At 31.8% G+C, this 26,601-nt stretch overlaps 1 protein-coding gene and 1 long non-coding RNA gene across 10 annotated transcripts in view; both read right to left on the reverse strand.

Annotated features, from left to right (window-relative positions):
* Nucleotides 1-26,601, reverse strand: part of LOC118191961 (uncharacterized) — a 226,802-nt gene that overhangs the window by 62,032 nt on the left and 138,169 nt on the right. For 5 of the 9 annotated variants that reach the window (XM_085820096.1, XM_085820092.1, XM_085820093.1 and 2 more), the window contains 13 exons: nt 26,394-26,501; nt 18,341-18,448; nt 15,944-16,051; nt 14,449-14,556; nt 14,245-14,352; nt 14,039-14,146; nt 13,835-13,942; nt 13,632-13,739; nt 13,429-13,536; nt 13,225-13,332; nt 13,022-13,129; nt 12,819-12,926; nt 12,624-12,731 (listed from right to left, as the gene is read on the reverse strand). In XM_085820096.1, coding sequence (XP_085676222.1) covers nt 12,624-12,731; nt 12,819-12,926; nt 13,022-13,129; nt 13,225-13,332; nt 13,429-13,536; nt 13,632-13,739; nt 13,835-13,942; nt 14,039-14,146; nt 14,245-14,352; nt 14,449-14,556; nt 15,944-16,051; nt 18,341-18,448; nt 26,394-26,501 — 1,404 coding nt within the window. Of the gene's footprint in view, nt 1-11,328; nt 11,469-11,560; nt 11,669-12,421; nt 12,530-12,623; nt 12,732-12,818; nt 12,927-13,021; nt 13,130-13,224; nt 13,333-13,428; nt 13,537-13,631; nt 13,740-13,834; nt 13,943-14,038; nt 14,147-14,244; nt 14,353-14,448; nt 14,557-15,943; nt 16,052-18,340; nt 18,449-26,393; nt 26,502-26,601 lie in introns of those variants that run through there. The other 4 variants (XM_085820099.1, XM_085820097.1, XM_085820095.1 and 1 more) reach the window with 2 other exon arrangements.
* Nucleotides 7,677-8,306, reverse strand: LOC146996156 (uncharacterized). The gene is made up of 2 exons (XR_015041969.1): nt 8,019-8,306; nt 7,677-7,897 (listed from the first exon to the last, which is right to left on the reverse strand). It is a non-coding gene; the product is annotated as an uncharacterized LOC146996156 (long non-coding RNA).

The raw sequence follows: 26,601 nt of genomic DNA on the forward strand, positions 1-26,601 counted from the left end.
GTATTGACCAGGAGCTAAAATTAGTGAGGGTAATATTTATATATTAAACGGTAATTATCAATTTTATGAATCAAAATATATTTCATTATTTTAATAGGAAAATACCTCACCAGGAATATCATCAACTTTCTGATCTTTATGTTTCAAACCAAAAGAATATGCTGGAGAATTTTCATGAACATGCTTTTCAACTTTCTCGACATCGTACTGACCAGGGCCTAAAATTAACGTTAAAAAGAGAGATAGGCGATCAGGACTTTCCGTTCTTTGAAATGAAACATAATTTACATTTGTTCCAAAGAAAACACCGTTAATTATCTTGATGGAAATTGTACATTACCAGGAATATCGTCTGGTTTTATTTCTTTGTATTTCAAGCCAAAAGAATACGCTGCAGACCTTTCGTGAACAAGTGTTTCAACTTTCTCGACATCGTACTGACCAGGTGCTAAAATTAGGGACATTAATATTAAGTATAAAATTGTTAAACGTAATTCCGTTACCTAAAATACTATGTTGATTTATTTAAGAGAAAAGTAACTTTACCAGGAATATCATCAGATTTCTGATCTTTGTATTTTATGCCAAAAGAATAGGCTGGAGATTTTTCATGAACCAAATTCTCAACTTTCTCAATATCGTACTGACCAGGAGCTAAAATTAGTGAGCGTAATATTTATATATTAAACGGTAATTATTAGTTTTATGAATCAAAACGTATTTCATTATTTTAATAGGAAAATACCTCACCAGGAATATCATCAACTTTCTGATCTTTATGTTTCAAACCAAAAGAATATGCTGGAGAATTTTCTTGAACATGCTTTTCAACTTTCTCGACATCGTACTGACCAGGGCCTAAAATTAACGTTAAAAAGAGAGATAGGGGATCAGGACTTTCCGTTCTTTGAAATGAAAAATAATTTACATTTGTTTCAAAGAAAACACCGTTAATTAATTTGATGGAAATTGTACATTACCAGGAATATCGTCTGGTTTTATTTCTTTGTATTTCAAGCCAAAGGAATACGCTGCAGACCTTTCGTGAACAAGTGTTTCAACTTTCTCGACATCGTACTGACCAGGTGCTAAAATTAGGGACATTAATATTAAGTATAAAATTGTTAAACGTAATTCCGTTACCTAAAATACTATGTTGATTTATTTAAGAGAAAAGTAACTTTACCAGGAATATCATCAGATTTCTGATCTTTGTATTTTATGCCAAAAGAATAGGCTGGAGATTTTTCATGAACCAAATTCTCAACTTTCTCAATATCGTACTGACCAGGAGCTAAAATTAGTGAGGGTAATATTTATATATTAAACGGTAATTATAAATTTTATGAATCAAAATATATTTCATTATTTTAATAGGAAAACACCTCACCAGGAATATCATCAACTTTCTCATGTTTGTGTTTCAAACCAAAAGAATATGCTGGAGAATTTTCATGAATATGCTTTTCAACTTTCTCGACATCGTACTGACCAGGGCCTAAAATTAACGTTAAAAAGAGAGATAGGGGATCAGGATTTTCCGTTCTTTGAAATGAAAAATAATTTACATTTGTTCCAAAGAAAACACCGTTAATTAATTTGATGGAAATTGTACATTACCAGGAATATCGTCTGGTTTTATTTCTTTATATTTCAAGCCAAAAGAATACGCTGCAGACCTTTCGTGAACAAGTGTTTCAACTTTCTCGACATCGTACTGACCAGGTGCTAAAATTAGGGACATTAATATTAAGTATAAAATTGTTAAACGTAATTCTGTTACCTAAAATACTATGTTGATTTATTTAAGAGAAAAGTAACTTTACCAGGAATATCATCAGATTTCTGATCTTTGTATTTTATGCCAAAAGAATAGGCTGGAGATTTTTCATGAACCAAATTCTCAACTTTCTCAATATCGTACTGACCAGGAGCTAAAATTAGTGAGGGTAATATTTATATATTAAACGGTAATTATTAATTTTATGAATCAAAATATATTTCATTATTTTAATAGGAAAATACCTCACCAGGAATATCATCAACTTTCTGATCTTTATGTTTCAAACCAAAAGAATATGCTGGAGAATTTTCATGAACATGCTTTTCAACTTTCTCGACATCGTACTGACCAGGGCCTAAAATTAACGTTAAAAAGAGAGATAGGCGATCAGGACTTTCCGTTCTTTGAAATGAAAAATAATTTACATTTGTTCCAAAGAAAACACCGTTAATTAATTTGATGGAAATTGTACATTACCAGGAATATCGTCAGGTTTTATTTCTTTGTATTTCAAGCCAAAAGAATACGCTGCAGACCTTTCGTGAACAAGTGTTTCAACTTTCTCTACATCGTACTGACCAGGTGCTAAAATTAGGGATATTAATATTAAGTATAAAATTGTTAAACGTAATTCTTTTAACTAAAACACTTTGTTGATTTATTTAAGAGAAAAGTAACTTTACCAGGAATATCATCAGATTTCTGATCTTTGTATTTTATGCCAAAAGAATAGGCTGGAGATTTTTCATGAACCAAATTCTCAACTTTCTCAATATCGTATTGACCAGGAGCTAAAATTAGTGAGGGTAATATTTATATATTAAACGGTAATTATCAATTTTATGAATCAAAATATATTTCATTATTTTAATAGGAAAACACCTCACCAGGAATTTCATCAACTTTCTCATGTTTGTGTTTCAAACCAAAAGAATATGCTGGAGAATTTTCATGAATATGTTTTTCAACTTTCTCGACATCGTACTGACCAGGGCCTAAAATTAACGTTAAAAAGAGAGATAGGGGATCAGGATTTTCCGTTCTTTGAAATGAAAAATAATTTACATTTGTTCCAAAGAAAACACCGTTAATTAATTTGATGGAAATTGTACATTACCAGGAATATCGTCTGGTTTTATTTCTTTATATTTCAAGCCAAAAGAATACGCTGCAGACCTTTCGTGAACAAGTGTTTCAACTTTCTCGACATCGTACTGACCAGGTGCTAAAATTAAGGACATTAATATTAAGTATAAAATTGTTAAACGTAATTCTGTTACCTAAAATACTATGTTGATTTATTTAAGAGAAAAGTAACTTTACCAGGAATATCATCAGATTTCTGATCTTTGTATTTTATGCCAAAAGAATAGGCTGGAGATTTTTCATGAACCAAATTCTCAACTTTCTCAATATCGTACTGACCAGGAGCTAAAATTAGTGAGGGTAATATTTATATATTAAACGGTAATTATTAATTTTATGAATCAAAATATATTTCATTATTTTAATAGGAAAATACCTCACCAGGAATATCATCAACTTTCTGATCTTTATGTTTCAAACCAAAAGAATATGCTGGAGAATTTTCATGAACATGCTTTTCAACTTTCTCGACATCGTACTGACCAGGGCCTAAAATTAACGTTAAAAAGAGAGATAAGCGATCAGGACTTTCCGTTCTTTGAAATGAAAAATAATTTACATTTGTTCCAAAGAAAACACCGTTAATTAATTTGATGGAAATTGTACATTACCAGGAATATCGTCAGGTTTTATTTCTTTGTATTTCAAGCCAAAAGAATACGCTGCAGACCTTTCGTGAACAAGTGTTTCAACTTTCTCTACATCGTACTGACCAGGTGCTAAAATTAGGGATATTAATATTAAGTATAAAATTGTTAAACGTAATTCTTTTAACTAAAACACTTTGTTGATTTATTTAAGAGAAAAGTAACTTTACCAGGAATATCATCAGATTTCTGATCTTTGTATTTTATGCCAAAAGAATAGGCTGGAGATTTTTCATGAACCAAATTCTCAACTTTCTCAATATCGTATTGACCAGGAGCTAAAATTAGTGAGGGTAATATTTATATATTAAACGGTAATTATCAATTTTATGAATCAAAATATATTTCATTATTTTAATAGGAAAACACCTCACCAGGAATTTCATCAACTTTCTCATGTTTGTGTTTCAAACCAAAAGAATATGCTGGAGAATTTTCATGAATATGTTTTTCAACTTTCTCGACATCGTACTGACCAGGGCCTAAAATTAACGTTAAAAAGAGAGATAGGGGATCAGGATTTTCCGTTCTTTGAAATGAAAAATAATTTACATTTGTTCCAAAGAAAACACCGTTAATTAATTTGATGGAAATTGTACATTACCAGGAATATCGTCTGGTTTTATTTCTTTATATTTCAAGCCAAAAGAATACGCTGCAGACCTTTCGTGAACAAGTGTTTCAACTTTCTCGACATCGTACTGACCAGGTGCTAAAATTAAGGACATTAATATTAAGTATAAAATTGTTAAACGTAATTCTGTTACCTAAAATACTATGTTGATTTATTTAAGAGAAAAGTAACTTTACCAGGAATATCATCAGATTTCTGATCTTTGTATTTTATGCCAAAAGAATAGGCTGGAGATTTTTCATGAACCAAATTCTCAACTTTCTCAATATCGTACTGACCAGGAGCTAAAATTAGTGAGCGTAATATTTATATATTAAACGGTAATTATTAGTTTTATGAATCAAAACGTATTTCATTATTTTAATAGGAAAATACCTCACCAGGAATATCATCAACTTTCTGATCTTTATGTTTCAAACCAAAAGAATATGCTGGAGAATTTTCATGAACATGCTTTTCAACTTTCTCGACATTGTACTGACCAGGGCCTAAAATTAACGTTAAAAAGAGAGATAGGGGATCAGGACTTTCCGTTCTTTGAAATGAAAAATAATCTACATTTGTTCCAAAGAAAACACCGTTAATTAATTTGATGGAAATTGTACATTACCAGGAATATCGTCTGATTTTATTTCTTTGTATTTCAAGCCAAAAGAATACGCTGCAGACCTTTCGTGAACAAGTGTTTCAACTTTCTCGACATCGTACTGACCAGGTGCTAAAATTAGGGACATTAATATTAAGTATAAAATGGTTAAACGTAATTCTTTTAACTAAAACACTTTGTTGATTTATTTAAGAGAAAAGTAACTTTACCAGGAATATCATCAGATTTCTGATCTTTGTGTTTTATGCCAAAAGAATAGGCTGGAGATTTTTCATGAACCAAATTCTCAACTTTCTCAATATCGTATTGACCAGGAGCTAAAATTAGTGAGGGTAATATTTATATATTAAACGGTAATTATCAATTTTATGAATCAAAATATATTTCATTATTTTAATAGGAAAATACCTCACCAGGAATATCATCAACTTTCTGATCTTTATGTTTCAAACCAAAAGAATATGCTGGAGAATTTTCATGAACATGCTTTTCAACTTTCTCGACATCGTACTGACCAGGGCCTAAAATTAACGTTAAAAAGAGAGATAGGCGATCAGGACTTTCCGTTCTTTGAAATGAAACATAATTTACATTTGTTCCAAAGAAAACACCGTTAATTATCTTGATGGAAATTGTACATTACCAGGAATATCGTCTGGTTTTATTTCTTTGTATTTCAAGCCAAAAGAATACGCTGCAGACCTTTCGTGAACAAGTGTTTCAACTTTCTCGACATCGTACTGACCAGGTGCTAAAATTAGGGACATTAATATTAAGTATAAAATTGTTAAACGTAATTCCGTTACCTAAAATACTATGTTGATTTATTTAAGAGAAAAGTAACTTTACCAGGAATATCATCAGATTTCTGATCTTTGTATTTTATGCCAAAAGAATAGGCTGGAGATTTTTCATGAACCAAATTCTCAACTTTCTCAATATCGTACTGACCAGGAGCTAAAATTAGTGAGCGTAATATTTATATATTAAACGGTAATTATTAGTTTTATGAATCAAAACGTATTTCATTATTTTAATAGGAAAATACCTCACCAGGAATATCATCAACTTTCTGATCTTTATGTTTCAAACCAAAAGAATATGCTGGAGAATTTTCTTGAACATGCTTTTCAACTTTCTCGACATCGTACTGACCAGGGCCTAAAATTAACGTTAAAAAGAGAGATAGGGGATCAGGACTTTCCGTTCTTTGAAATGAAAAATAATTTACATTTGTTTCAAAGAAAACACCGTTAATTAATTTGATGGAAATTGTACATTACCAGGAATATCGTCTGGTTTTATTTCTTTGTATTTCAAGCCAAAGGAATACGCTGCAGACCTTTCGTGAACAAGTGTTTCAACTTTCTCGACATCGTACTGACCAGGTGCTAAAATTAGGGACATTAATATTAAGTATAAAATTGTGAAACGTAATTCTTTTAACTAAAACTCTTTGTTGATTTATTTAAGAGAAAATTAACTTTACCAGGAATATCATCAGATTTCTGATCTTTGTATTTTATGCCAAAAGAATAGGCTGGAGATTTTTCATGAACCAAATTCTCAACTTTCTCAATATCGTATTGACTAGGAGCTAAAATTAGTGAGGGTAATATTTATATATTAAACGGTAATTATTAATTTTATGAATCAAAACATATTTCATTATTTTTATAGGAAAATGCCTCACCAGGAATATCATCAACTTTCTGATCTTTGTGTTTCAAACCAAAAGAATATGCTGGAGAATTTTCTTGAACATGCTTTTCAACTTTCTCGACATCGTACTGACCAGGGCCTAAAATTAACGTTAAAAAGAGAGATAGGGGATCAGGACTTTCCGTTCTTTGAAATGAAAAATAATTTACATTTGCTTCAAAGAAAACACCGTTAATTAATTTGATGGAAATTGTACATTACCAGGAATATCGTCTGGTTTTATTTCTTTGTATTTCAAGCCAAAGGAATACGCTGCAGACCTTTCGTGAACAAGTGTTTCAACTTTCTCGACATCGTACTGACCAGGTGCTAAAATTAGGGACATTAATATTAAGTATAAAATTGTGAAACGTAATTCTTTTAACTAAAACTCTTTGTTGATTTATTTAAGAGAAAAGTAACTTTACCAGGAATATCATCAGATTTCTGATCTTTGTATTTTATGCCAAAAGAATAGGCTGGAGATTTTTCATGAACCAAATCCTCAACTTTCTCAATATCGTACTGACCAGGAGCTAAAATTAGTGAGGGTAATATTTATATATTAAACGGTAATTATTAATTTTATGAATCAAAACTTATTTCATTATTTTAATAGGAAAATACCTCACCAGGAATATCATCAACTTTCTGATCTTTATGTTTCAAACCAAAAGAATATGCTGGAGAATTTTCATGAACATGCTTTTCATCTTTCTCGACATCGTACTGACCAGGGCCTAAAATTAACGTTAAAAAGAGTGATAGGGGATTAGGATTTTCTGTTCTTTGAATAGAAAATAATTAATATTCGTTCCAATGAAAACAGCATTAAGTGTTTTAATAGAAAATGTACATTACCAGGAATATCGTCTGGTTTTATTTCTTTGTATTTCAAGCCAAATGAATAAGCTGCAGACCTTTCGTGAACGAGTGTTTCAACTTTCTCGACATCGTACTGACCAGGTGCTAAAATTAGGGACAATAATATTAAGTATAAAATTGTTAAACGTAATTCTTTTAACTAAAATTCTATCTTGATTTATTTAAGAGAAATGTAACTTTACCAGGAATATCATCAGATTTCTGATCTTTGTATTTTATGCCAAAAGAATAGGCTGGAGATTTTTCATGAACAAAATTCTCAACTTTCTCAATATCGTATTGACCAGGAGCTAAAATTAGTGAGGGTAATATTTATGTATTAATGGGTAATTATTAATTTTATGAATCAAAACATATTTCATTAATTTAATAGGAAAATGCCTCACCAGGAATATCATCAACTTTCTGGTCTTTGTGTTTCAAACCGAAAGAATATGCTGCAGAATTTTCATGAACATGCTTTTCAAATTTCTCGACATCGTACTGACCAGGGCCTAAAATTGACGTTAAAAAGAGAGATAGGGGATCAGGACTCTTTGTTTTTTCAATGAAAAATAAGTTACACTTGTTCCAAAGAAAAGAGCGTTAATTATTTTGATAGAAATTGTACAATACCAGGAATATCGTCTTGTTTTAATTCTTTGTAATACATGCCAAAAGAATACGCTGCAGACCTTTCGTGAACAAGTGTTTCAACTTTCTCGACATCGTACTGACCAGGTGCTAAAATTAAGGACATTAATATTAAGTATAAAAATGTTAAACGTAATTCTTTTACCTAAAATACTCTGCTGATTTATTTAAGCGAAATGTTACTTTACCAGGAATATCATCAGATTTCTGATCTTTGTATTTTATGCCAAAAGAATAGGCTGGAGATTTTTCATAAACCGAATTCTCAACTTTCTCAATATTGTACTGACTAGGAGCTAAAATTAGTGAGGGTAATATTTATATATTAAACGGTAATTATCATTTTTATGAATCAAAACATATTTCATTATTTTCATAGGAAAATACCTCACCAGGAATATCATCAACTTTCTGATCTTTGTGTTTCACACCAAAAGAATATGCTGGAGAATTTTCATGAACATGCTTTTCAACTTTCTCGACATCGTACTGACCAGGGCCTAAAAGTAACGTTAAAAAGAGAGATAGGGGATCAGGACTTGCTGTTCTTTGAATGAAAAATAATTTACATTTGTTGCAAAGAAAACAGCGTTAATTAATTTGATGGAAATTGTACATTACCAGGAATATCGGCTGGTTTTATTTCTTTGTATTTCAAGCCAAAAGAATACGCTGCAGACCTTTCGTGAACAAGTGTTTCAACTTTGTCGACATCGTACTGACCAGGTGCTAAAATTAGGGACATTAATATTAAGTATAAAATTGTTAAACGTAATTCTTTTAACTAAAATACTATGTTGATTTATTTAAGAGAAAAGTAACTTTACCAGGAATATCATCAGATTTCTATCTTTGTATTTTATGCCAAAAGAATAGGCTGGAGATTTTTCATGAACCAAATTCTCAACTTTCTCAATATCGTACTGACGAGGAGCTAAATTTAGTGAGGGTATTATTTATATAATATACGGTAATTATTAATTTTACGAATCAAAACATATTTCATTATTTTAATAGGAAAATACTTCACCAGGAATATCATCAAATTTCTCATATTTGTGTTTCAAACCAAAAGAATATGCTGGAGAATTTTCATGAACATGCCTTTCAACTTTCTCGACAGCGTACTGGCCAGGGCCTCAAGTTAACGTTAAAAACAGAGGTAGGGGATCAGAACTTTTTCTTTGAATGAAAAATAATTTACATTTGTTCCAGTGAAAACAGCGATAACTATTTTGGTAGAAATCGTACATTACCAGGAATATCGTTTGATTTTATTTCTTTGTATTTCAAGTCAAAAGAATAATATGCAGACCTTTCATGAACAAGTGTCTCAACTTTCTCGATATCGTGATAGATGCTAAGATTAGATTCGTTAATAGTAAGTATAAAATTTTTGGCAGTAGTTTTTGTATTAAAAATTTTTAATTATTTAAGAGAAATGCAATTTTACCAGGAGTATCGTCCTTTTTTCTATCTTTGTGTTTTAAGACTAAAGAATAGTCTGGAGATTTTTCATGAACTAAATTCTGAACTTTTTGAATATCGTACTGACCCGGAGCTAAAATTAGTGAGGGTAATATTTATATATTAAACGGTAATTTTTAATTTTATGATTGAGAATGCATTAATTTATTTAATAACATATACCATCATGTTTCAAACGAAAAGTATATGCTAGAGAATTTAAATGAATAAGGATTTTAATGTACTGTACATCGTACTGAGCAGGGCAAAAATTCGCATTACACATATAGACGTAGCAGGTCGGAACTTGCTGCTGTCTGGATGAAAAGGAATTTAAATTTTTACCAAAATAGAATGAGCAATTAGAATAGTATAGTAATTGAAATAAAAGAGTATGAATTATTAGATACTTTACATTACCAAGGAAATCAGCTATTTTTAATTCTTTGTTTTTCGGATTTTGAAAATAAAGAAAAGTTACTCAATCATTAAGAATGTTTTTATTAGTGTTGGGAATGTAAAAAGTATCACATTGTATTACACTATTAGATATAAAACAATAGTAATCTCTATATAAATGTAAGGGGACTATAAATTATAGGAATATACATGTTTTGAGGTTAAGAATTTTAACTAAATATATATGAATGTGTTTTATTTAAAAATTGTTTGTCTCCCGACGAAATCAATTAAAGTTGTTTTTGTGCTCTTAAATGAGATACGAAATAAGTAGTCTAACTTGAAGAACAATAATCGTTTCCCGAATTTTAAATTCCTATAAAAACACTTGGATTACGTTTCAGGCATCTGCTATTGGACATCACAATGACGAGTTTAGAATATGTATTAGAATATAAATGTTTGGTTTATTTACATGTGTTTTTGTGTTCTTTAGTCACTTTTTGCTCGCCATTTCTTTTTTTAATAGCAAATAAATTTCTAGAAACGGTATTTCTAAGAATCTCTCTTAATTTACCAACCATTTAAACAAACGTTTTCCTTTAATGGAAAATACACAGTACAATTAAAATGTACATTTAAATTGGAATTTAGCGTCTGAGAACCCGAAAACAAATAAATTACTTAAACATAGTAACCACATAAATTCAAAATTAATTTTAAAATTTCGACACGTGTACCAAAAACGTACGACTTCGTAGATTACACACAGACAAAGCAGATTATGGGGACGGAAATTGCTAAATAACATTAATGATCAAATCAGTTCGCTTCTTCGATAACATTTTGTAATATCTATGATCTATTTTTGTTTTCATGTATGAAAGTTTAAACTGCTATTAAATAGCCATGCTAACCATTTTAAATATCGGAAGTCTGTTTGCTTGTTTGGTTTATACACACATACATATGCATATATATATATATATATATATATATATATATATATATATGGAGAGAGAGAGAGAGAAAAAATTTTTCAATACATCGTACTGATCTGTTGCTAAAATTATTGTACTATCGCGATATAAATAGCTATTTTATAATTGTTTGGTTTATGCACACATACATATGCATATATATATATATATATAAAGAGAGAGAGAGAGAGAATCAATAACAAACACACACACAGATATATACATATATATGCATCTATATATATATATATGCATTATTATTATGAAAGAATATTAAATTTACAGGAATTTCGTCAGGTTTCTAATGTTTATATTTAAAACCAAAACAACACACTGGAAAAAATTCGCATCGATAAAGTTAAAATCAACATTGTTAATATTTTCAGTTAAACAATTTACATAATGTACTAAATCAAACATGTTGCATAATTCGTTCAATTAAAATAGATTTAATCATTCTGTTAGGAAAGCAAGATTACCGAAATATCATCTGGTTTTAAATCTTTATATTTCAAGCCAAATGAATAAGCTGGAGACGTTTTATGCACAATATTTTCAACTTTCTGGATATTGTACTGATCCGGGGCTAAAATTAACGTTAATAAAATTAGACAGAGAGATAAAAATTATAGTTCTTCGAACAGAAGTATAATTAAATTTGAAAAAATAAAACTTTACCAGGAACATCATCAGGTTTCTCTTCTTTATATTTCAACCCAAAAGAATATGCTGGAGAGTTTTCACGAACAACGTTTACATTTTCCTCGACATCATAATGACCGGGAGCTATAATTAATATTTATGAAATTAAGTATGAAATTAGAATTCATAATGTTGTATGATTCTTCGAATCAGAATAAATTACCGTATTTACCGCGTATTTTCCCCCCTTTTTTAATTTTACAAAATGAATATCGAGAGGGAAAAATTCTGCGAAGAATTTAATTTGTGAAGGACTTGATTACATAAGAACAAAGCAAATTAAAGGCATTCATACAAAAGCACTACCAGAAAATATCACAATATTATTTATTTAAGAGAAACGTACACTATAGTAAGACTATACAATATTATTAACATTACACAATCTAATAAAATATCTTCATTTCTGCTTTTCTGTATCTTGAATCTTGCCCGCTCTTGTTGTAGCGCACTGTTAATCCACTGCTAATTTAATGCTGTTGGAAGTGATATCTGTATTCCTTGCTACAGTTTGCAAGTTGACCTCATCTTCATCGTATTTGTCATCGTGCAGTCTGTCTTCCCACATGCAATGATCTTCAAAACTATAAAGAACATTAAATATCTCCATTTTCTAGAACCTCTTCACTGTTATTGCTTCCTTAGAAAGAAACTTTGAATCCAGCTTCCACAGGCGAACCAATCAGGAAAACGAAAACAATCGTACGTAGGCGAAACTATTACAAAATTTACGTAAGCTCAAAATTACGTGAGTTCTCTGAAACTTTGAGGGGCTACATACACAAGGGGAGAAAGCACACTAGTAAATACGGTATTTTGAGTGACAAGTTACTTTACCAGGAATATCATCTGGCTTTAAATCTTTGTATTTCAAGCCAAACGAATATGCTGGGGACTTTTCATGAACAAAATTTTCTACCTTCTCGATATCGTACTGACCAGGGGCTAGAATTAACGTTTGTAAAATTAGAAATAAATTACAAATTATGAATCTTAAGACCATACATATTTATTTATTTTAATAAAAAAGTAAATTTACCAGGAATATCATCAGGTTTCTGATCTTTGTATTTCAAACCGAAAGAATATGCTGGAGACTTCTCATGAACAATTTTTTCAACATTCTCCACATCGTACTGCCCAGGAGCTAAAATTAGCGTTCGTAAAATTAGATACGAATTAAAAATCGTTAAATGAGAACATATTTAGTTATGTGACTCGAGAGTAAATTTACCAGGAATATCATCAGGTTTCTCATCTTTGTACTTCAGTCCGAAAGAATATGCCGGCGACTTCTCATGAAAAATTTTTTCAACTTTATCGACATCGTACTGACCCGGAGCTAAAATTAATTTCAGTAGATTTAGATATGGATTTTAAAATAGAATTCTTTAAACCAGAATATATTTAGATACATTAGCACAAGAGCATATTTACCAGGAATATTATCAGGTTTCTGATCTTTATATTTCAAACCAAAGGAGTACGCTGGAGATTTCTCATGAACACTTTTTTCAACTTTCTCGACATCATACTGACCAGGAGCTAAAATTTGCATTAGTAAAATTAGATATGAATTATGCATTATAAATCTTTAAATCAAAACATATTTAGTTATTGTGACACAAGAGTAAAGTTACCAGGAACATCATCGGGTTTTTGATCTTTGTACTTCAAGCCGAAAGAATATGCTGGAGACTTCTCATGGACAATTTTTTCAACTTTATCGACATCGTACTGACCGGGTGCTAAAACGAGTATTCAATAATATTCTGCATAAGTTAATAATGAGCATAATTTTAGCCGATTTATATATAATAGTTTTGCTAGAAAAATAAGTTTACCAGGGATATCGTCAGATTTCTGATCTTTGTATTTCAAACCAAAGGAATATGCTGGAGATTTCTCATGAACAATTTTTTCAACTTTATCGACATCGTACTGACCCGGAGCTAAAATTAATTTCAGTAGATTTAGATATGGATTTTAAAATAGAATTCTTTAAACCAGAATATATTTAGATACATTAGCACAAGAGCATATTTACCAGGAATATTATCAGGTTTCTGATCTTTATATTTCAAACCAAAGGAGTACGCTGGAGATTTCTCATGAACACTTTTTTCAACTTTCTCGACATCATACTGACCAGGAGCTAAAATTTGCATTAGTAAAATTAGATATGAATTATGCATTATAAATCTTTAAATCAAAACATATTTAGTTATTGTGACACAAGAGTAAAGTTACCAGGAACATCATCGGGTTTTTGATCTTTGTACTTCAAGCCGAAAGAATATGCTGGAGACTTCTCATGGACAATTTTTTCAACTTTATCGACATCGTACTGACCGGGTGCTAAAACGAGTATTCAATAATATTCTGCATAAGTTAATAATGAGCATAATTTTAGCCGATTTATATATAATAGTTTTGCTAGAAAAATAAGTTTACCAGGGATATCGTCAGATTTCTGATCTTTGTATTTCAAACCAAAGGAATATGCTGGAGATTTCTCATGAACAATTTTTTCAACTTTATCGACATCGTACTGACCGGGTGCTGAAATGGGTATTCAATAATTTTCTCCGTAAGTTAATACAATGAATATAATTTTAGATGATTTATATATAACAGTTTTTCTAGAAAAATAAGTTTACCAGGGATATCATCAGATTTCTGATCTTTGTATTTCAAGCCAAACGAATATGCTGGAGATTTCTCATGAACAATTCTTTCAACTTTATCGACATCGTACTGACCGGGTGCTGCAATGAATATTCAATAATATTGTGCTTAAGTTAATAATGAATACTATTTTAACTGATTTACATATAACAGTTTTTCTAGAAAAATAACTTTACCAGGGATATCATCAGATTTGTGATCTTTGTATTTGATACCAAAAGAATATGCTGGAGAGTTTTGGTGAATAGTCCATTCCACTCTTTCAATTTCGTACTGGCCAGGGGCTAAATATAATTAAAGATTACATTCTGTGTAAAAGCATATTTATTTTTATATTGAATGATGTTACATATTTAACAAAACAGAACCACAGCATTTCAGTGATCCATTTTCATGACCCTGAATTTCAAACCGAATGAATGTTCAATTCTGATGAACAGATTCTCTAACATTTTCTCTGTCTAGTTCACTATTAATTGCATTTAGTAATTTGAGGTTCAGTACAATTCAAGATTTATAATTATGCAGTTTGATAAAATAGTGCATTTTAATTGAATTTTTATAAAAGTTTACTCAAAGTATAAATATTTGATCGTAACTGGGTTCTCGCGAATTTTTATTTGAGAGAATGTTCATTTGATTTTGAATTTTTATTTTTATTACGAAATTCAATGCATTAAAAGATAAGAAGTACTGTTTGCAAATATGTATTAAAGATAGCAGACGTGAAATACGAAGAAGTAGCCTGGAAATGTACCCTCGATAGCTATGAGATAGGAAATAAAGAATAAAAGGTCTTGGGGAAAAAACAGTGGAAAATCAATAGAACAAACTCGGATAGCCTGTTGGATATCTCCAATCAGACATCCAAATTTAAAGAAGCACAATAGACTTTCACAATATTAAAATCAAAACTTAAACGTTATGCATCTACTTAGCATAAAATAAATTCGATGGTTCATTGAAAATGATGAAGACCGTTCTTTGTCAGTGCTGACATATTTTACTGCAACAAATCTTTCTTCGCTTTCCAACCAATAAGCTTACTGCATTTTCCAACCAAATATTAAGCGCTTCTGCAATATCCAGCCAATCATTTATTTATTGTGATGATAACATGTTTATTGAGTTCTTAAAAAAGAAATAGACGTGAGATGTACAGTCGAACTTTCTGACATTGAGGGTCCGAGGATTCAGGATTTGTCCACTAAAGTGCAGCTCCGTAACACGTTTTAAATCCAATATTAGATATATGTAAATGGAAGCAAAAATTTGAATTGCCTAAATTTGGCCAATCTTTCCGAAATAACATACACTGAAATTCTTTGATAAACTTATTTGAAGAACAACTGCTGACTGATTCGTTACACCTGTAAGCGCTAAAAAAATGATTACACAATCTTGGTTAAACTGTGCATAAATTCACGTTAAAAGAATATGATAGACTCATATTCATTTCACCATAAATCAAAATATATTTCAATTTACAATCTTGAATATTTAAAATGTAACATAAATTTGTCAATAAAAATGATCAAGTATACTTAAGACAAGAATTTTGTCAAGCTGTTTCAAAATTTGTGACAAAAAATTATCATTAACAATAATATAGAGTTAAAGGATTACTACAATGTTAACTAAAGTAATCATAATAAGATTAAATAACTTTACCCGGGATGTTATCTGGTTTTTGATCCTTGTATTTGAGCCCAAAAGAATACGCAGGGGAAGACTGTTGAACAGTTTTTTCTACTTTCTCGACATCGTATTGGCCCGGAGCTAAACCAAAGAAAAGTTAACTGTTAGCCCAATTAATTCAACGTGATAGAATTATATTTGTAAGGCATTTCAATCAGTCGGTTTAGTTTAAGATTTTCAGAAAAATATTTATACTCAGTCAGAAAAATTTCCATTAATGCAAAATAAATCACACATAAGAAAACATTATTTTCTGTGTTGATTTAAACATGTGGTTGAAAACAATAGTGAACTAAATTTTTACGATAACCCAGTAGTGACAGTGTGGCCAAGAATTCCGAACACTACTGGTTCGACTCGAGTTTGAATCCAGGAAAATTGGTGGCTTTGGTGTGTTTTTTGACTAATGTGACCTGAATGCAAGCTAGGTTTCTTAAGAAAGATATCCCTTCTTAAGCACATAGCTCTCGTATGCTTTGCCTTAAACCTGCACAAAAATTATGCGTCCTGCTCATCATCAATCTTATGCCCAAACTGCACAAAAACGAATTACATTCACAAAAACGAATTACATTCCTCGTGTGATTAGTTACAGCTAACATGTCTTTACATGCATAAAACTCGTAAAATTACTAATTGCAATTAAATTAATGTAATAGTCAGTAGGCTATAATTAGACTGAGTGGAAACATTGGTAAATATACAACTGTACTTAAAATCATGCTGAATACAGTGAAGGAATGGAAAGTATCGAGAAACATGATCAACATTTATCATGTTTTCGGTTATGCGAAATGTGTGAAAAGATAGAGAAAACTATTTTTCACATGTTTGACACTGCAGTTTATAATTGATATGTAGTATGTAAAATATCTCAAGCTATCCCGATTTTGATTCCCGTCAAAAGGGGCGAATGCGTTGGGTTTTTTTTTTTTTTTTTTTTTTTTTTTTTTTTTTTGATGGATATGGAACGTGAATACACGACCGTACCCTTATACGAAATTCGCGAAAGTCGTCTATAAAGGAATTCCTTCTCTTAAGCAGATAGTCCTCACTTTTGTTTTCTGTATTCAATTAATAAACCAAACGGTCCTACCAAAACGTTAAAAAAAATACCAATCCTTTTTTGGAGATTTTTAAAAACTTCGGGACTTGAAAGCCGTTCTACTATACACTGACGTGCAATTTTGTGAGGTACGTTTCTCAACTACAGCTTGCGCTTGCCGGAAAATGCGGTCGCATGAACTTTAAATTTGCGACTGCCACTCAAGCACAGAATTCAAGATAAAAAGGTTTGAGGAGAATATTATTCGAGATAAATATAGTTTGCATTAGGCTGAAAATGCAGGGAAACTAATATTTTGAAATATTCGAAATAATGCGGTCAGGATTATCAGGCTCATTGCATTTATATTCGGTCACATGCAACACTTTCCGATCTACATCCTAAAATCTAAATTTGAGTAACTCTAACGTAAATTTTGCATTTTCTGTGCTAAAAACATGATTTTTAGAGAGTTGTTTCCAATAATTAAATTTCAGATTCACTTTTACTCAGAATAAAATCCATTATTTGGTTAGAGGAGAAAACATCGGGGACGAAAGCATCGCTGAGAAAAACATCGTGGTAAAAAATAAAGCTCCTACAAATCATTGCATGACGATAACATCGCATGCATGTGTTTTTCAGTTTTAAATGTTATAAATGTTTATTCGTATAATGACAGACATTCGTATAAGACAAAATGAAAAATATTGTTACCTTTATATTTCATATTTTTGGATTCATTAATAATTTTTTGCTAAAAAAGTAAGAACGAAACTTAAAAACATTCAAAAACTGGAAAGGAATAGAAAATTAATCCTACATAGAACAGTTAATAGAATTTTTAATTTATGTATTTAACTATTAAAAATCATTATTTAACTGTTTTCTTTTTGAATAATTGCATGAACTTACTTATATTAAAACTGTCTAATAAATTATCACATTGTAAATTTATTTTATTTTACTTTGTTAATCTGATATTCTTTTATAAAAACTTAAATCTTATTTTGCTTCAATTAGTTAAAATAATTTTAATAAATAATTTAAGGGAAGCTTTCCCTTTTCTAATATCTTTAGACTATATGTTTCATGAAAAACTTCTAATACAACTTCATAATAGAGGTTAATTACATTATAACTTGCATTTTCCTCCTAATCTGAGTGCTTATATTGAAGCAATATGTATCTGTATCTGATGCTTTCGGTCTACATTTCTTAAAATTTTTTGAAGCAAATTAAAACATTTCCTACAAATAAGGCAGCAAGCATTTTCGCTTCTGCTCAAAAACGGTTAAAGAAATAGTACTTTGCTTAGTACTCACCAGGTATGTCATCTAGTTTAGGCTCTTTATACTTAACACCAAAAGAATAACTAGGCGTAGTGTCTAGTACTGTTTTGACACTCTTGTCCGGGTCATAAGCACCAGGGGCTGCAAAATGAAAATTTCTTTCTGTAACTATGAATGAATGAGAGTACTTTTTAACCTTTTGCACTCCAAGGTTCTTTTTAGTATGAGCCACTATCAACAACAGGATAATTTTGTCCCACAGATTTTTAATATAAATCTACATATAGGTACGAATACACGTACATTAAGTACAGTACTGTAAAACTGTACTTCCGAAGTATATAAAAATGTATTATATTTAATATATATTTATAAACTTCGGAAGAAGTGCTATTGCTTTTCTTTTGTGGAATATATCTTATATAAATGGAGACAAGGAATACAAGAGAATTCTGTAGCTATTTGTTATGGCTTAAAACTTTTCATTTATTCTCCACATTATAAAAGTTCGTTACTCATCACCGTACATCTTTAATCGTTTAATGTGGCTTACAATTGTTCTTGAACACTTGTTTTTTGAATTTTATTTGCAAATATCAGTTACTAAATATTAGCAGAATGACTTTATTTTTCTTTCACATATGCTGTTGATCATCTGTTTTAAAACTTGCTTGTTTAAAAAAAAAATTTATTCGAAAGGGCTTTGGTATAATAATAATAATAATAATAATAATAATGAATAATAATTTACAGAAAAAGTTTTGAAAATTAGTTCATGTAAGTATTCAAACAATAGGCCGCCACCTGCAGTGTACAGACACTGCTGTGCAAAGATGTTGGCATGAATGGTTGCTACAAGGAAATTGCCGACGAAATGAAGGCTCTGGAAGGCCAAGGAGCACAAATGCGAAGCAAGATAGGATGATTGTTCTCCAGGCTCGAACTGCCCCAAAGGTGTCAACTATTCAATTCACTACAGCCACGTCTGTACCTACCGTGGTCCCGTTCGCCATCTCACGGCGCTTGTCTGAGGCGGGGTTACGTTCACAGAGGCCTTTAAAACGTTCGCCTTTGACCCCATAACATCGGCGGTATCGTCTGGAGTTGTGTCGCAGCTGATCATCATGGCTGCCATCAGACTGGCATTGTGTAGTGCTCAGCGATGAATCCCGCTTCACTCTTGAAGCAGATGACCACCGTGTTCGTGTCTGGAAAGGACGGGGCCAGCGGTCCCAATCAGCCTTCGTTTTACAAAGGCATACAGCCATAACCCCTGGTGTGATGGTGTGGGGGTGCTATTTCTTATGACAGCTGGTCATCTTTAATCATCCTCCGTACATCATTAACAGCTCAACGATATGTTGATGCCATCCTGCGGCCGGTTGCATTGCCCTTCATAATACGTAATCCTGGGGCCATTTTTCAACAAGATAATGCCAGGTCACATACCGATCGCATATCTCTGAACTGTCTCCGTGCGATTGATACTCTTCCTTGGCCAACAAGGTCACCAGACCTCTCACCAATCGAGCATGTCTGGGGCATGGTAGGCCGTCAGATTCTGGCACCACAAAATACCGCAGATCTGGTGCGACAACTGATGATTGCCGTGCAGAATGCGTCTCAGATTAGGAACGTTAGGAACCTTTATCACTTCCTGCCTCGACGAATTCAAGCATGCATTGCCGCGAGGGGCGGTTCGACCAACTACTAATTTGAACACTCATTGAGTGATTGTGAGCCGTGAATAGGTACTATTGTAAGGATCTTAAGTTTTACTAACGTTTATTTTATTTTAAATCTTTACTATCACTTCTTATTTTCTACTTCCGGCCAGAATTATAAGCGTGAAGGAGTTTATGCAAAGTTGTCTGGCGAACGCCAAGTATTTAAGTGTGGCCTTTTTGCCAAGCAGTAGAGAGGAAGCCGTGAGTTCGAAGCAGGCCGCTTACCTTAGAAGTTACGCAGTTGCTACTTTGCCTTCCAGGCCAGAGGTTTTAATCCTCTTGATAAATTAAACGTATTGTAGTGTTCACAGTCTCTGTGCTACATACGCTTCCTGTTATTATAAGGCCAATCTTATTCTAAAGTTAAATTAGAGTTTAGTTTTATTTTGATATCTTTTAAGTTAGACCCCGAGTGGAGGGTCATTGTATTCCGAAGTACGGAAGTCATTGTATATAAAGAAAAAAAATAAAGGGTTTTGTATACCCTTCGTCTGTATCCTGTCTACTTACTACAATTAGTGAACATAGCTTTAGTAAGCTCTCTGTTCTAGTCAGGTCATTGTATGTTTCCGAAGAAGGTTAGAAGAAACATTGAACCTGATAGTGGCGCCCGACGAAGAATAACCATGGCCGAGTTTCAAGAAGAATCTGTGCTGCCTGCAGAAACAGCTCAGAATCCAGAAATGCCAGCTGCCGCCCTGGAAGGATTTGGGTATATTGTCCAGACCATGCGCGCTTCGATGAAACCAGAAGCAACGTTTAATGGAAACTCACAGGTAACCAGTTTTTTGGAAAAATTGGATGACCACTTCATGCTCTACCCCGTGCACGAGTTTCAAAAAGTTACCTTAGCTACCAGCGCTTTGAGGGGCCAAGCGCTTAACTGGTTCAAATGTATCGGCAGAAGTCTCTTGGGTCAAGCAGGAAGTCCCACCTATACCTACGAAAATTTCAAGACTGCCCTACTAAAAGCCTTCCCTGTTGTAAGGGATCGTGCGAAATTAGAAACAGAACTTTTCAGTATATATCAACAAAGAATCGAAAACCTCTCGAGCTTTATTTTAAGAAAAATTCACGTTTTCAAGCTCTTGTATGGAAACCGTCCGGATCCTGAAATAATTCAAGTGATTTTGCCGAGGTTACTACCCCAAGTGCAAGACTTTATTGAATTGAGAAATCCGACTACACTGGAAAAATTATTTGAGCTAGCAATCCAGTTTGAAAGTAGAAGAACGGCGGACGTCGAAAGAAGACGCCAATATCAACAGCGAAACCAATTTGGTACGCCAAGACTACAGCAAACTCAAGCACATGGCTACGGAGAAAAAGCGAATCAGTGGGCAAGGAAACCCGAGCATTCAAAAACAGCCGGCGAACGTCGACAGTTCAATAGCAACCCAGGAAAAAAGTCTCAAGGCCAGTGGAGAAAGAAGGAAAGCACCGAAAGAAAAAATAATTTAAACTAAAACGGATTTCTGCTGACGAGAGGGTGCGGAAATCCGAAGGCCACGAAAACCCCTCTTCCTACAAGTTAAATACAGTAATGGTGAAAAATTTAACTCTTCCGAAGATTGAAGTCTTGGTAAATAATATCCCGGCCACCGCACTCCTGGATACCGGCGCGCAGTGTTCCTGTGTGGCAGAAGTCTTTTTTAGAAAGTATTTTCGCAAATACCGCATATATAATGCGGATAATACAACAGTATTAGCGGCGCAAGGAGAACAATGTAAGTGCGTAGGTAAAGTACCTTTGTACATCCGTATCAAGGACGAACAAGTAAAGGTGATGTTTTTTATAGTAAAGAATTTGCAAGCACACTTAATACTAGGAATAGACTTTCTTTCAGACGCACAAGCTACACTGGATTTTAATGAAGCGTCTCTTAAGCTGACGATGAAACCAGTGCGTGTAGAAAAGGTTGAACCGCCAAGGGTAAATCTCGACCACCTGCCTAATGACGAGCAAGATAGAATCCGACAAGTGGTAAGTGAATTTGCTTCCTTATTTAGTGATATTCCAGGATTTACCCAGGTTACTAACCATAGTATTGACACCGGAGATGCATTGCCGGTTCGTCAAAAACCATACCGGTATGATAAGAATAAGGAAAAAATTATAGAATGGCATATTACCGATATGCTACGTAAAAAGATCGTAACGCCTATCTCAAGTAGTTATGCTAGTCCGGTGGTTTTATGTAAGAAAAATAATGATTATCCTTTGGAGCATCCAAAAAGGTGGAGATTCGCTATTGATTACCGTAAATTAAATTCCATAACGAAATATCCGGTATATCCGTTACCGATCATAGAAGAAATTTTAAGGAACATAAAATCAACCAAATTTATGACAACTTTAGACTTAACGAATGGTTATTTTCAAATAGGGATCAGGCCTGAGGACGTGCCTAAGACTGCTTTTATAACCAAGTCTGGCACTTATGCATTTTTGCGAATGCCGTTTGGCCTCGCGTTAGTTTCTAGAGCTAAAAGTTTTCAACAAGGTCGTTTTAGACCTCAGTTTCAAACTAATTAACTCTGGCGGGAAGTATGTAAGGATCTTAAGTTTTACTAACGTTTATTTTATTTTAAATCTTTACTATCACTTCTTATTTTCTACTTCCGGCCAGAATTATAAGCGTGAAGGAGTTTATGCAAAGTTGTCTGGCGAACGCCAAGTATTTAAGTGTGGCCTTTTTGCCAAGCAGTAGAGAGGAAGCCGTGAGTTCGAAGCAGGCCGCTTACCTTAGAAGTTACGCAGTTGCTACTTTGCCTTCCAGGCCAGAGGTTTTAATCCTCTTGATAAATTAAACGTATTGTAGTGTTCACAGTCTCTGTGCTACATACGCTTCCTGTTATTATAAGGCCAATCTTATTCTAAAGTTAAATTAGAGTTTAGTTTTATTTTGATATCTTTTAAGTTAGACCCCGAGTGGAGGGTCATTGTATTCCGAAGTACGGAAGTCATTGTATATAAAGAAAAAAAATAAAGGGTTTTGTATACCCTTCGTCTGTATCCTGTCTACTTACTACAATTAGTGAACATAGCTTTAGTAAGCTCTCTGTTCTAGTCAGGTCATTGTATGTTTCCGAAGAAGGTTAGAAGAAACATTGAACCTGATACTATGACCTTGATTTTTTAATAATTTTATTATCTGTGTATGAGCTATACACATATTCAATTTCATCAAAAACAACCACTTCCTTTATAGTGCTTAGATTTTTTTGTAAAAGAGTGTACTAACTAACAATTAATTTTATACCAATTTAGTTTCTAACTAAAGTGCATCTTTTTTTGAACAACAGCATCGCAAAATGCGATCCCCTAATGACAACAACAACGAACACTGTTGCCAAAACTTATTAACTAAATTATATATTATTATTATTTGCGTTTTTTTAACATACTTCAACAAATTCGTTTCGAGTTCAGTTCCATCGATGGGCTAAGGAGATTCCGCCCCACATGCACTGTTGTAGCACTAGTGGATTCTAATACATAATAATTATTCAATGTAGTGGTAGCAGTGGAGCGGAAAAAGTTAAATTCAAAATTACTGGCTAAAATGTGCGTACGTCTCGAATCGTGCGGAACAGTGCTTTATTCCAGTGCAGTGTATCACATTCTGTAAATATGCTTGTTAACACGAAATTTCTTTTTTTTTTTCCACGCAATACGGTTATAAAGTTGTTTTTATATGGTCAGTAAATCACATAATCATATTCTCTAGGTAAACGTTTTAACGAACTCTCTAGTTCTACCAAAAATTTGGTTTGTAAATGGATTTCTGGATTTATATTTCAGCTCTATTTCGCGATTAGAAAATCGACTATACATTTAAATCATCTAATGAATTTAAACGAATCACCAATTAAAAAAACTGTAGAAAGTAAATGCGTAAGAAAAGCTTAACTTCTGTAATAAAATATTTTATGAAGAAAAATTATCTGGTAATAAATTATTCAATGGAATATTACATTTAGAAAGGTGTGAAATATACGAAAAATTAAACAGGTATCAAAATACAAAACTGAAACTGAGAGAAAATTTTTCTATAGTTAGAAAAGTAGTTTTTTTAATATATAATATTAAATAAAACTCCGTTTACCCCGAATAATGGCAGCAACAGAACATTTGTTTCGATAATAATTACAGTGGAACCTTTAATTTTTTTTTCATGGCTCATGACAGTCCCTTCTAAAACTGGACAGTGTTTCTAAGAACATCAATAAGAACTGATATTAGTAATATCACCGATAGTTATTTTCTCTGGGAGATAAAACAGAGATTCCAAATGACTTTATTTTCTCAGAAGACGCAAATTTGAAAACGCTAAATCCTGTTCGGGTGTTTTAATTCCAACATGAAAGCAACTGAAAAAACAGAAACATTTACCCTTTATATTAATTGTTTAAAATATTATTTATGTTTATTAATTGTTTAAAATAATAAAATTATGCTTCGTTTTCTTAAATCGCTTATACTGTTTTGTCCCGCATTGGCTTCGGAAACGTTTCATAAATTTAGTTTAGAATTAATGCGAAGTGAGTTCCGAGTACTCATTAATTCAGCTCATATGAATCATTACAGAAAAATTAAACAGACTAATTTGTGATATATTTGCCTACATTTGGTGTAAACAAAACTGGTAACATTCAATTTTAGTTCAGCTTTAATTCTAAATAAAATAAGCTTAGCACATTTTGAAATACCAAGTGGCGTTAATTTCGATTGAATGTCATTAATTTGTAATCCAGTAAACATTTAATAGAATCTATCAAAGAACCCATTAAGGAGGAGGGAGAGAGGAAAGAAATTCAAGAAATGTGTATAACCGTTTTTGAATAATGCGTTTTAAATTCTAAATTTCTATCATTTCTTTCCCTTTTTTCAAGTATGGCAAGGTAGGTTTCGGAGAATTACTTAGTTATTGTTAAGAGCGCTTGTGCATAATTGTAATCCTAAGAAATTAAACAGATTGTCTTCCTAAATCCATTAAGCCTTTTTATTTCGAATTCACAACAAAATGTGCTTGAATTTGAGTTATTATTACAACTATAGCTATATTAAATCTGAAATACAGTTGAAGCACAATTTAATTGTTTAAAACTTTTAATTTGCAAACATTAACCTGTTAATTTTTTCAATTAATTTCAGCTGTTTTCAAACAACTTCAAATTACGTTCTGAAATATTAGAAAAGAAACCCAAGTTTCCTTATTTGACTTGATATGTGATATTTCCTGCAAAACAGCAACTGGAGAGTACAAAGCTTAAACATCAAACGGGGTCTTCCATTCAGCTGAAAGTTGCAGAAAAAAAAAAAAAAAAAGAGCAAAAATATTTCTTTTATATTTATTCTTCATTTACTAACAGGATTGGATTTCGCTACAGTAGTAGGATTATGATGAACGCAAATTTGGTAATTATGTAGTATTTCTGATTTAAAGCCTTACCTCTCTAATGATCAGAAAAAGCTAAAACAGAAAATTTTAGCATTTGAAAAAAAATCTCTAATATAAGTTCTAAATTTTAACGATTTTAACTATTTATAAATATTATTTTTCTTCTTCTAGAATTTAAAATTATAGTATTCTTAATGTTATCGAGTCAAAGCAAACATTAGTAATTCGATTTTCTTTTTACTTATATTTTAATTAATTTTTAATGCTTCGAAATAATAGATTTATTAATTATTGCTGAATCTCAAATACCTATTATATTATTACATTTTAAATACGAGATATTCTACTCAAATATTAAAACAAATCTGGAGTAGAAAAAAATTTATAACTACAATGATTATTATTATTACATAAGAGAACATTGAATCTGAAAAAATTTGTTTGGGTATTTTAAGTTCTGGATTTTCAGTATTCATTGATACGGTGCTGAAGGTCAATTCGGTGTTTTAATGCAACGAAATCTAAATTTATCCAGAAAATATATTAGCATTAAGAAGTTAGTGTGTTACAAATTTACTTCAGTAACAAGAATTGTTGGTTTCAGACATGGGAAATAAATATTTATTTTTTATTGTTCACTCATCTATGGTAATAAACTACTGAAGCATTAATTCTTATTGAGCAGTACTCGGCGCTAGGATGCGAGTACAGAGTGGCCATGTATTGACAGTAGATAAAACGAATTGTAGGGAGATTAATAATTACGTATTTAAGAACCCTTGAGTTTTGCTGCAGAAAAATTAACATTGCTTAAAAGAAAGCTTATTGTTCCTGTATATAATGGATAATAAAAATATTTCCTTATTTAAATGTCATAAATATTGTTGCTTAGTATAAAAATATGTCTATAAACTAATTCCACATTAAGTAAGACGTTCTAAGTAAGTATATTACCAGGAATGTCGTCAGCTTTTTGATCTTTAGGTTTCACGCCAAATGAAAAGGCAGGAGAGGACTGATGGACAGTTTTTTCGACCTTTTCTACATCATAAGTGCCTGGTGCTGAGAAAGAAGGAAATAATTATTGAAAACTATTTTATAAAATATGTATTTTATCATAAAATATTAATAAAGTGTTACAAATCTTTCTGAAGTTTAAATA

The sequence above is a fragment of the Stegodyphus dumicola genome, chromosome 7 (assembly GCF_044657685.1).
Source record: "Stegodyphus dumicola isolate Sdum_Otavi_A_Nest chromosome 7, ASM4465768v1".
NCBI classification, from domain to species: Eukaryota; Metazoa; Arthropoda; class Arachnida; order Araneae; family Eresidae; genus Stegodyphus; species Stegodyphus dumicola.